The sequence below is a fragment of the Phaethon lepturus genome, unplaced genomic scaffold (genome assembly GCF_000687285.1).
Source record: "Phaethon lepturus isolate BGI_N335 unplaced genomic scaffold, ASM68728v1 scaffold7613, whole genome shotgun sequence".
Taxonomy (NCBI): Eukaryota; Metazoa; Chordata; class Aves; order Phaethontiformes; family Phaethontidae; genus Phaethon; species Phaethon lepturus.
Window position 1 is genome coordinate 57,425 of NW_010526908.1, and position 12,193 is coordinate 69,617.

The 12,193-nt window shown below is 39.7% G+C and overlaps 1 protein-coding gene across 1 annotated transcript in view; it reads left to right on the forward strand.

Annotated features, from left to right (window-relative positions):
• Positions 1-244: 244 nt before the first annotated feature.
• The window catches only part of SPIRE1 (spire-type actin nucleation factor 1), a gene marked incomplete at its 5' end in the record, with an annotated part of 66,833 nt that continues 54,884 nt past the window's right edge, over positions 245-12,193 (forward strand). The window contains 2 exons of the mRNA XM_010283207.1: positions 245-316; positions 930-1,166. Coding sequence (XP_010281509.1) covers positions 245-316; positions 930-1,166 — 309 coding nt within the window. The remainder of the gene's footprint in view (positions 317-929; positions 1,167-12,193) is intronic.

The window sequence follows — 12,193 nt, forward strand, 5'->3', positions numbered from 1 at the left end:
CTTCTTGTGGTTTCCTCTTGCAGGTCCATTTTCCCTTCCCTCTCCATTAATACCTATTTCCAAACTCCTCAGTTTGAAATGACATCTCTTTAAATATTTAAAATCCTAGAAGCTTCAATATTACTAATAAGGAAAATAATTAGAAAGAAAGAAAATGTGCATTTAGCATTTTGGGATGTTCATGACAATTCGTTTGCTAGCTTACACTGAATAAGCGGTTGTCTGTGTGCTTTGCTCTTGACAGAGCACAAAAAAGAAGCTTCAAGTTCAACGAAAAATTGAGGTTCTACCTCATTACTATGAAATCCAGTTGTTGGTAGTTTCAGTGGCATATGTGTGCCTCCACCGGCTGTGCAACAGATAAAGGAATTCTTGTGGGCTGATGTCCCAGTGCTCAGTGAGTTTACATTGGGATGTCCACAGCTGTGTCCAGACACCTCTCAGGCTGATGAAGAGATGCAGAAACTGATGGGCAGTTTCAAAGTGGTGTTAATTTGTGGGAGGAGGTAGGCATCTCATGTTAGTTTCTTTTAATTTCTTCCCACCCGCTCCCCTCAAAAAGGTCATGTGCATGTAGTACAGTCATACAAAGTCTAGAGTAATGTTACTTTGAGGTTTGTCATATTAAAAGGAAAAAGGGGAAATAATCTTAAACAGGTCCTGCTTTGTTTTTAAATTACAATTTTTTATTTTGACCTTTGAAATAAGAAAGCGGTAGGTATGTGGTACGACCTACTCTTGTATGTTCTGTGCTGCGTTGCTGAAATACTACAGTAGGTATTAGAGGACCATTTTTCTCTTTAATTTTTATGTTTATTGCCCTCTCAGTTGCTAAGTTTGTTATACAAACACCAGAAAAGGGTGTTCCTGGACTGACCTATTCATTCATGTAAATGGCATTAATCAATGTTTCTTTTTCACTTTTATAGGTTATTGAATCACTAGGGATTATTATATATAAAGCCCTGGACTATGGTTTGAAGGACAATGAAGAACGGGAATTAAGCCCTCCACTGGAGCAGCTTATCGACCACATGACTAATACCACAGAAACAGATGGGAGTAGGGATGAAGGATATGATGCTCTGGATGAAGGCGTGGAGGATGACACTGATGATGACAAAGAGGAAGTTGAGGCCATTCATTCCTATAAAGATGTCATGAAGGTACAGTAATGGGCAGTTTATATGATACTTCACTGGTTTTATCAATGAGAAAATCAACTCTGTTGTCTGTGTTACTGTCCAGTGTGATACTGGCTGTATCATTTTCTGATTTCCCTGGTCATTCTGTAAGGTTTGCTTGCAAAAATGACATGCCGTAGTATTTCATGTTTGACAGTAAGCAACAGAAAATCCATGAAAAGTTTGTCGTTGGATGTGCCATTAATATCCCATTTTGATTTCATCCATGCACTTGGATAGTCAGCCTTCCAGTGTAACGTCTCTTGAATTACTTTGCGTACACTTGGATACTTCATGGCCTGTTTCAATTAATTCACCTTTTCATCAGTGCGGTATTAGTTTAATTATTCCTTATCAGTTTCTTCCTTTGCCACCCTCCTCTACGAAAGCAGAGGAGTGCTTTTATAAGAATAGCTTATTTGTATGGAGTGAGTCAGGATACAGTATTTCATTGACAATCATTATGGTTGCAGTTCTTGACCTGAGTTGTGAGATTTGGAAATATAGCTTATGAATTTTAATTGTAACAGGTTCTTTAATGTTATCTTGGCTACTGTGAACAATTACTTTGAAGCATTAACCGTTTATTTTCTATAGACTATCCTTCAGTACAAATTTTAGACCCCAATGAGCTCTTAGTACAGATGAAGGTATTAATAAGCATGGATTTTGACAAAAATTGTACAGTTGGTTTACCTCATAAATAATCTGAGAGTTTAATATAGGTTGTAACATTTTATGCTGACTTGTATCAGGGGATTAAACCCTGTATATTGCTTCTTCATAAATGCAAGTTGTATCTAAGGACCATAAGCTTAGACTGAAATTCAGAGTGTAGCGGTGTAAGCTGAGACTAGAAGAGTGTCCCAGATAGCACATCAGGATGCATTGCTTTCTCCTCCCTTTTCTGCTCTGCATTGCCCAGTCATCTTCCCTAGAAGTGGCCCGCAGCACCCTGCCAAGCCCCTATAAGAAAGCTGCTCTAAACAGCACGGTGTAACGTAGAAGATAGATGCAATATATCCTCTTTTCCCCCCGTTTGGCAAACATGCTGTGAATTGGTGGGACAATCAAAGTTGGATCATTAGAGGAAGTTTCGCTTAGTGCAAAGGCAGAAGAGGCATTTGTATTTGCAGAGCTGAGGGCAGTGGCTTGTAGAAGTGATTATTTTGCAAGTTCTTTATTTCTGCAAACAAGAAAATATCGTTTGGAAAACTTCATTGACCTCCTTCAGTTACACTGGTACATATCCCTGAAATACAAAAAGGCTAAGAAAATATTTGCTTAGGTCTCAACTGCTAAGGCTGTTGAATGGCATCTTTCTGGTTCTGCTTTGTTAATATGTATCTTTGCTAGTCTGAGGTACCTGCCTATTCATGTGTTTTAAAATCAGCATCTTAAATTTAAATTTTATCATTTTTGCTATTAATTTTTTATCGTTCTGGAAATGTACCACTTTTGTGACAGCTTAGTGAACTGAAGTTCAGCTACCATTTCTACATCATCCTAACTTTTACTCCTCCATCCCTTGGAATTGTCTTTTCTTGCTACTGTTGCTTTTGCCAAAATTGTTTTCTGCAGGCTTAATTCTGCCACTTGCCTTTATTCCCTACTCTGTGTTGTTAGTGCATTGACAGTACTTGAATGGCACCATTGTTCTGCCACATTTTTGACATCAGTGCGGATTTGTAAGATCCTTTTTTCTTGACTTCATACCTTTTCGGGGGTAAGACCACGTTTTGTTTTGGATTTTTCTCCCCCACCCACCAGTGGTAAACTATGTTGCAGGCTACACCCTTATTTACCCAGTGACTGTTTCACAACAGTACTGTGTGGCCTTGTGACCATGAGGCTCGATTATTGTAATTCCCTCTTGGCAAGACTCACTGTGAAGCTTTCTCCTCTGCAGTTTGTATTGAATGCTGAAGCAGGTTTGCTTGTTGAATTGAGCAACTTGTCGTTCTTGCCTACCCTGCATTCTCTAAACTGCAAGCTTGGATAATGGCAGAGGTGGGCTATGTGCTACTTATATTGATTTTTAAGGTTTTTAACTATATAGTCTCCAGTATGGACATGATTTTGTCCTTAAAATGTGATTATATGTTTCCTCCTTCTCCAGAAAGTGTCATTGTCAGGTCCAAGGCCTGTCTGCCACTAAGATGGAATTTTTCACCATTAATCACTAATGTGGGCAAGCCTATTTTGTGATTAAAACACAGAGATAGGTATGTGTCAGGTTCTTCTGTAATGTGAAGTAGGCACAGTCAATCCGGAACCCTGCCCTAACCTGGAAAATGCTGAGTAATGTGGTGGACACTTGTTCCCAAGAATTGGGAAAAGGGTAAGTGCTAAATAGTACTGCCAAGATCATCATTGGCAAAGCTCCTGTTTGGAGAAGACACAGTCAAGCTTTTGTGCTGCTTCTTGGTATACTTGGTTGATTTTGCTTTTGATTTCTTTGGCAGGACCAACCTGCTGCACAGACTTGATCCACTGTTTTTAAAAATGTACCTATGAAGAGAGGAGACGTTGGTTGCCAGACGCTTAACTTTTTAGTCTTTGATGTGTTTCAGATATGGCATCCCTAGCACAAATGAAGGGAGAAATGGAGACAGTAAGGACTGGATGTTTTCATACAGATGCTTTCCTTGTTTGGGGCCCTCTTCCCTGCCCCCATCCACGGTACATACACACCGTGCACATACGGTACAGGAAATCTGTACATCTCGGGAGTGCCAGGTTTGCTGTGCCCATACACAAGGACGGAAGTGTACATATACAGTAATCCTGAGGGGTCGAGGACGCATCAGGTTGACAGCACATGTATGGCTTGGGGAGCCTTGGGTCAACAGAGGATATAGACAGAGTGGGCATGGTGTGCTGGGTGGTGTTGGGCTTGCTAAGGGTGTGTGAAGTCCTGTCATGTGGTGCCTTTATCATGGCGTGTGGCCCTCCCTGATACTGAAATGAGATGATGCAGTCTATCAACCTCTTCCAGAGTATGCTCAAACCCTAATTCCACTCCTAATCTTAATGCTATCTCACTCCTTATCCCACAGATCTCTGCAGTCAGATGGTTTAAGCTAGCACCACTTTTCCTATTAACCTGGAGGCGCTTTCTAAGCTGCAGTTTATCAATATCTGCTGGCCTAAGCCTCAACCCTAAATCCAATTCCAGCATTATCCTTTATTGTAGGCCAGCACCCTCTTCTAATTCCAGATGTAAATAAAGCCACATAACCCTTTGATAGCAGTTTTTTTCGGTGCTAGTATTTGCTGGGCTGAACTGCCATAGCCCTGTAATTTATTCTGGCTTTGAACATCATCATAGCCAAATGGCTACTGACAGTACTAGACTTTACCTTAGCTCTTCTTCGGAGCAGAGGTGTCAGTAGTATCTGCAAATCGTGACACTCACCTTTGTCACTGCCTCCGATACCTTTTTCTGCACGTCTCAGAGAAGATACATCAGGAGGCAGTGGTCTTCCTGAGCCAATATCTTGCTCTTATTTATGTTCACCTTTTGTCCCAAAAGTTAATTCAGCTTTAACAGGAACCTTATCTGTGGCTGAACCATACCTTCTTGTCTCAGAGACAAATATAGGTGGATGGCCCCGGTGCTCAGTGGTCTCTGGTCCCAGGCCTTACCTAACTAATCACGTTTAGGTAGTTCAGTAATCATGTTCGTTAATTCTGACCAAAAATTAACTGTCGTGCAACTGCTGCTTCACAAAGATGAATTAGTGACCCAGGTCCCATAGTAAACAAAACTCATACTTAGGCTGACCTTTTAATTTGTATGAAAATTATTTTCAGAGCAGCATGTGCAGTATTGTGTTATCTCGCTATAACAAATGTAAACAAGATTATAGTTTGCAATATTTTTATTGGTAGAAATTCATGTTTATGATTTTTTGCTTGCTTGCAAGCAAAGAGGAAAAATAAATTGTTTCTGTCAACTCCCACCCCCTCCCCCCCCCTTCCAGCTATTTTAATTGTCCTTTAATCATTGTCATGGTCTCTAAAACAACAAACTTTTAAGTCTAGGTGACTCATGTGTTTTGGTAGTTCAAATGTATGACTGACTTTCAGCTGGAAGGGACTGAAATTTACAGTGGTGATACTGATCTGCTTGTGTTTTCCTTTGAGTGCTCTGATGGTAGTACAGATCAACTATCTATGGCATGTATAGGGTTATAGAGGAAAAGAAGACTATGTGCTGTCTCCGTGCAATTACAGGTGGGATGAGAAGATCTACATTTAGATCTAAGTATTTTGGAGGCTCCCTTCTGAGTTTGAGGACATACATTATTATCATATAGGTGGTATGACCCCATGTAAGTATAATATGGGAACCTGTCAGAGAGGAACCAGAAAATGCAGTTAAAAACAAGTCTGGATATTTGCTTATGATAGACAGTTAAAGCGTTCATGTTACTGGAATTCAAAGGCCCATAATTTTGACTAGTACGTGAGGTTAAAATTAGTAAGATGCAGTTTTCTTTGAGTGTAATTCTGTTTAAGGCTGGGTTGGCTTTAGCATTTTTATATGAGCCTGTAGAACAATATTTATGCTTCATTTCAAAACAAGCAACTTGCAGTGTACCCCATAACTCTATCTGAAGCTGGTGAAGATTTTGGAACCTTACTGAGAGGGTAGCCAATGTCCCAGATGTTGTCAGTTCATTTTATATTGAAAAGGAATGCAACAACATTGGCCATTTGTGAAAATCATCACAATCAAAAAAGACAACAATTCATCAGTGCTCTTCTCTTGAGTCCTGTTCGTAGTGTACTCAAATGTCACATGCTAGTCTTTATCTTGGTGGATCTTCTTTTAGAAAAGGGTGATCCATGTCTCCACATGTCAATGGGAGAAAAAAATTGAAATTACAGTGCAGTGGAAGTCCTCCCTTCTCTTTGGTTGTCACAGTACTTGGGCTTGATTTGCTGGCTTGACCAAAAGTTAATCATCTTCTAACTGTGGATATTCAGTTGTCCACACAGACCTGGTGTCTCAGACACCTTTTGTAATGTTGGGGAAGCTCCTGTCCCAACTGTTTGGTCCCTGAAAGTACAACCATCTAATTTTTGTACTTAGTTCTGAGGCAGGCAGATTCTACTTTGGCTATTCCTTTTTGCAGTTTAACTCTTTGGGAACTGTAAGCTAGAAAGAAACCCGAAGATCTCCCAAAATTATTTTGTGAACACATCCCTCAAATCATACTGCTACAACAGGGCACCCCCAGGTGGATGCCCCTGGTGATTTTGGGCCTCCGAAGGGGGACCTTCATGGTGCTGGTCTGAGCAAATAGGTGACTTGTGTTGGCACACTCCCTGGCCACTCTTTTTCTCTGTGATGCGTTGACAGAAGCAGGACTTCTGAGTTCAGCAGCGAAGTCCCAAGGACCAGTGCTCGTCTCCTGGGCTCAGGGGCTTGAAAACATTCCCTTTTGGGCTCTTACCCTCCCAAAGCATGCTGACTGAGAGTATACCTTTTTGTATCAACTACCCAGTGTCTTCAGACAGACAGACATTGTGAAGGTCCCAGAAAAAACAATTGCTGAGATTGGGATAACAAAGGAGTATATAGACCTTGACTGAATAGGACCCATCCACAGACATTTTCTTGTTCCTTCACCGTTCTTTGAGCTAACTTGGAGTTGATTCAGAAATGCAGTAAAACTGCTATTTTTCTTTTGTCCAAGCAAGGCTTGTACATCATGGTTATTCATTCAAACCATGATGTGTTTCTTCTGTCTGTGCTGTCACCGTGGCTGGGATCCATGTCACCTATATTTAGTCAAAGCATCCTGAAAGGTTTGTTTGGTTTGGGGTTTTTTAACTCCATCAGTTCCTTCATCTGTTTTGCCACAAGACCCTGCAAACATTTGCACAGGCAGAACAATGGGCGGAGTAAACTGTGCTGCTGGCTAAATCATGAAAAAGTCAGTGTGTTCGAAACTCCAGTACTGTGCAGGCTCAAGGAGCTGAGCTGAGGACAGACTGTGCAAAATAAAGCAGAAGTGTCCCTCTGCATGTCTGAGTCTTCATAATATATGAGCAATTATCTCCATGCTGCTTCGTTTAAAATAAAATTATTTAACAACAATAAAGGGTTTTGCTATGAAGGGTTTTGCTATGAAGGGCTTTACAAACAGCTGTGGAGCAAGTGGATTTAGAGTGGAACTCTGCAAGTGAAAGGTAAGTAGAAGTGGAAGTAATTTTGTACTGTTCACAATGTTTATTTTGAGAGCTTTTGTTTAGAACTGCATTATAGCAAATGTACTTGCAAGGAAGTTGTCCTTCATTTTGGTCTTCCCATTAAAAAAAAAAGGGACTTTTTTTTCTTTTCTGTTGCTTTAATTATTCTTATATAGAACAGTGGAAACATGCCTTCCATTGGTGTGGGCTTAGATGGATTGGAGTGTCTTATTCCAGGCTGGGAGACAAAACCAAATCACCTTTTCTGTGGTGATTTTTACCTTCCCATTATGGCTCGCAGTAATGTATCTACACTGGTTAAAAACCCTTGTACCCATCATTCACATAATTATAGTGGTATAACCTGTCTAAGGTCTAAAATAGTCTGAGGAATCTAAGGAGTTGTCCAACAAAAACAGGAAACACAGATTGAGTGTTCAGATTATTTTTATGTATGGGGAGGTCAGAATACGCCTGAAATTTGTGTGTGGCCTGTATGCATCTAAAAGGAGCTGAGTAGGGCATGGACTTTTTTCCCATCTGTTTTAAGCTGCAATTATTATAAATAATTTATACATGGGTAAAAATTAAGTTCCAGTTTTTAGTGGAGGTGGAAGGATTCTTTGGTGGTAATGGTGTCCTGCAGTGCATAGAATGCAGAATGTGTCATGACAGAGCTCCAGTTTTCCCTTTAAAAATACACATGTCTAAAACATGCAAAGCAATCTGTTAGAAATAAGACATCTGAATATGAGGTTTAATCTGAAGTATCAAAGAACCTGTGGTAGCCTGTGCTGCCTAAAATAGACCCTGGAGACAAATGTAGATCAATGAGTGTTTACTTTCACAAGTATGTTTTGTTTGATCAGATTAATTTGGAATTCTAACTAATGACTGGAAATCAGGGTAATGGTCAATTAACACAGTAATGCTGTAGTGACCCGTAACAAAGTAAAAGAAGAGCAGAGCGGCAGTTACAAAAGTGACCCGTATCTTCTCTGCCCTGTGCATTAACTCCAGCACTTAGCTGGGCAATGCAAACTGACTTGTCCAAAGCTGAAGGGATCCACCTGAGAGTCTCTCTCTTCAACTCTCAACCGCTTCCCTTCTCCAGGTGTTAAAACTGGTAAGTGCACAGGAGACTGTGATGGATTTTTCAGATTCACTGTCAGTGAATGCGGTAGATCTGCTCAGAGAAATTAGCCAGGACAGCAGCTTGTCTTACGTTAGGGTTTGGCAAAGGTTCATCTTGTCAGAATCTAGTTTCCACCCCTGTAGACTTTGCAATCTTGGATGTTCATGGTGTTGCAGCTAAGCTCTACTGTGTCCTTTCGCTACTTTAAAAATGCAGGCCATTTTTGTACAGATTCACATAACATCTTGTAACATATCTGTAAGGCACAAATGTTCTTTGATTTCCATGTAATGCCAGCCTCCCATAGGGAATATCCCATGCACCTTATCACTACTGCCTGTATTATTTACATGATGTGTGTGATATATGTTTTAGTAGACAAGTAGATTAACGGTGACATGCAAAATTGCTGTACAATTTTCTCTTATAGCAGTATGTATTGAAGGTTCCCAGTAGCTGCTCTCACAGACCATATTCAAACCAGTCGATGAACTTGTTTCTGCAGTTTTTTAAGTTGTGCATATATAGCTCTTGTTTGAAATGGGCAGTATAGATGTTCTTGTAGTTGTAATGCTCTACAGGCATGAGAGAAGGAGGATTTATGGAGTGGGGGAAAACTTCTTAATTAGGCCAACTGATTTAGCTGGGGGAAAATATGTTAGCCCTTCCAGGCTGAAACGAAAGGTCCAACAGCAGAGTGTCCAAGTGCTTGTCTGCTATAAATTTTGGAGTCTTTAACTTCTCTGAGGTGTTAGAGCCTCATGATCCACCACTCCATTCAGGAGAGGAGTCAGGAGGAAAAGTGGCTGTGGAAGCTGTGTCTTTTTAGTTCTTGCCAGGATACAAATGACTAGATTTGAGGATGCGCAGAAGTTTTTCTTGCTGATAGCAGTTCTGTAAAAAACTATGGGTATTTTAGTTGGCAATATTACTAGTTCAGAGTCCCTTTAAGGGTGATATAATTGCATTGCCAAAGGAAATGGAAGCAGGACACATGCTACAAAATTACTTAGTTCTTTATAGAGGCATATTGTACTTTAACAGCAACATGGGCAAAGTAAAGAAGCAGAGTGAGGGCCCTTTAATTAAGCCACTGTGATCTTCTTGCTTTTGAATTATTCAAGAGGGAGATTTGGGCTTGAGGCAGAGTTTCTTTTGGTGCATTTATTTCAGTGCTGGTAACAGTATTAAAAGAAATGAAACATTTGGAGGAAAGTTGTTTGAATTGACTTAAAAGTACTGCTAATTTTCCAAAATAATAATCTCTTTATTTTAGCTATGTGATTTTTTTTTTAATATGCTCTTGATTACTGTGTTCCCATGATGCTTTTTTTGCTTAGTGTACTGTTGGATGCTGTGTTTTAGAAAAATATTTAAGTGAGATAAGGCCCTTAGATAAAAAGAAATGAACAGTGTATATTAGATTGCACTGTCCCCTGAAGATCTGAATCTGAAAGTCAGAATATCGTATTTATCCCAAAGGTTGGTCTGAAGACAGGGAATGTTTTGCATTTCTTAGTAAAAAGGTTTTTACAGTAGGTTTTTGTTTAAAACATGTAGTTGCAACATCCGTCAATAGTATTGTAACTGAAGCTTAAGGGGTAGGTTTCAAAAGCCTATTGTCCACAGGATGCATGGCCCTGAGTGCATTTTAAATTATTGATTTGTTGATATTTTCAATGAAATAACACAATGGGAAAAGCAGTATTCTTCTGGGTGTTGGCTTCAGTGCATTTCTCAGGTAGTTTTAGCTTTGCCTTACTGCATCGCTTAAGGCCATACTGTCACAAAGCTTGTGCATCTGTGCAGGTGGGTCTTGTACACATAGTTGTGGAGAAATATTTGAATATTTTAATCTAGCAGCCTTCCTGATGCTTGCACTAACTTGTGCAGATGAACAAAATGGTCCCAAGAGATAAACTCCTTGAATCTACTAGATTTGGCAGAGCATTTGTTGAAGAGGAGGTATAGACTAGCCTGGATGCTACAGGAAGACAGCAGGCATGGGAATTCAGGGATTTTGTGTGGGGAGGTGAAGCGAACTGGCAGACCTGAGCAGCAGCCATGGCTACTCATTGTTTGGAGACCCAAACTAAATCATATAAAGAAGATGATTTAGGTGAGGGATTGGCAAGGACAGGGAGCTAAGGGATCATGCTAAAGGATCCCTTTAAAGCCTCTAAAGCTGCACACGGGCACAATGCTTCATGCGCTGCTCTGAGATTGTTTTGTGTAAAGCCTGTAAAGAAGGCACGAGGAAGACTTCTTTTGGAAGCCTGGTTGGATGGAAAATAGAGGAGGTTTTTTGCCTTTGCCCTGAAGAGAGAACAAACCCCTTTGTTTTATTGTTATTTCTGTATTTGCATCTCTGAGAAGGAGGCTAGAAACTTGATTTTAAACATTAGAAAAATCAGGCATTTGTTTTATTGTTACCAAGTTCATGATGGCAAGGAAGAACAAGATACTTTGGATGGTTTAATCCAAAAGAGGGTTCTATGGGGTTTTTTGCCTGGCTTTATCTTAGGACAAAGCAAGCTTGAAGTTGGGACAAGAGGGTCCTACTGAGCAATTGTATTTGTTTTTCCTCTTCGTCATGCCACGGCTTCTTTATGTGAGCACTGAGACCAACACTTGCTTTAGATGAGCAAATTCTTATGAAGCCAAATCTCATTATGAACTGGTCTCTTCTAATCAATCCATGTTGATCAGTCCATTATATCATGCTGTGTGTAACAAGCCCCCATATATGTATTTTATACAGTCACACACACTTGCACAGGTAGATGTAAAATATCACTGCCCTCAATCCACTTTCTAAAATAGAACGATTATAAGGTGATGTTTGAAAACGTGATGGCATTGGGGGAAGAAAATGAGCTATAGGGTGGGGTTTTTTTAAAAAAAAATTTCTACTTCTGTGGTAGCGTGTAATATTAACAAACAAATGAAAAAAACTGAAGTTCAGGAGAATTAGTCAGCATGATTTATTAAGTCTTTTCATGTCTTGGCAGAAGAATCATGTCACAGTAGAAATATTTTTAATGGTTCAGAGGTAAAAAAAAAAAACCAGAAAATATGTTTTCCAGGCAACACACACATTTGGAAATATGAAAAAAATTGAAGTTCAGGAGAGTATTAGTCAGCATGATTTATTAAGTCTTTTCATGTCTTGGCAGAAGAATCATGTCACAGTAGAAATATTTTTAATGGTTCAGAGGTAAAAAAAAAAAACCAGAAAATATGTTTTCCAGGCAACACACACATTTGGAAATAAAAATATTTAGTAAGTTAATTTTGCCCTTATGTTTGTGTTTAATTTCTTATAAACCTATACAGAAAGTGAAGGGATTCCTGTACCTTAGCTTGATCAAGAAAGCTGGGGACAGCTTGTGTAAATCCCTTTAATGTAATTTTAAAGCAGCTTTGAACGTGACAAGTGTTAAAGTGAATTATTTTGATAGACAGGTTTCATTAACTAAAGTGATGTCATTTGGTGTCTTAAACAGTTGTCCTGATTTTTTGTTCTGGGCAGTGTAACTGGAGGTCAACACATGCACATGGTCTCCTTCACTTTGAAAGTAACCACTGTGCTCCTTTTAAAAGGGTGATGTCAGTCCTTTTCGCACTAGAATGTGTTAGTGAGCAAAGGAGGGGCGTTCATTGCAATTTC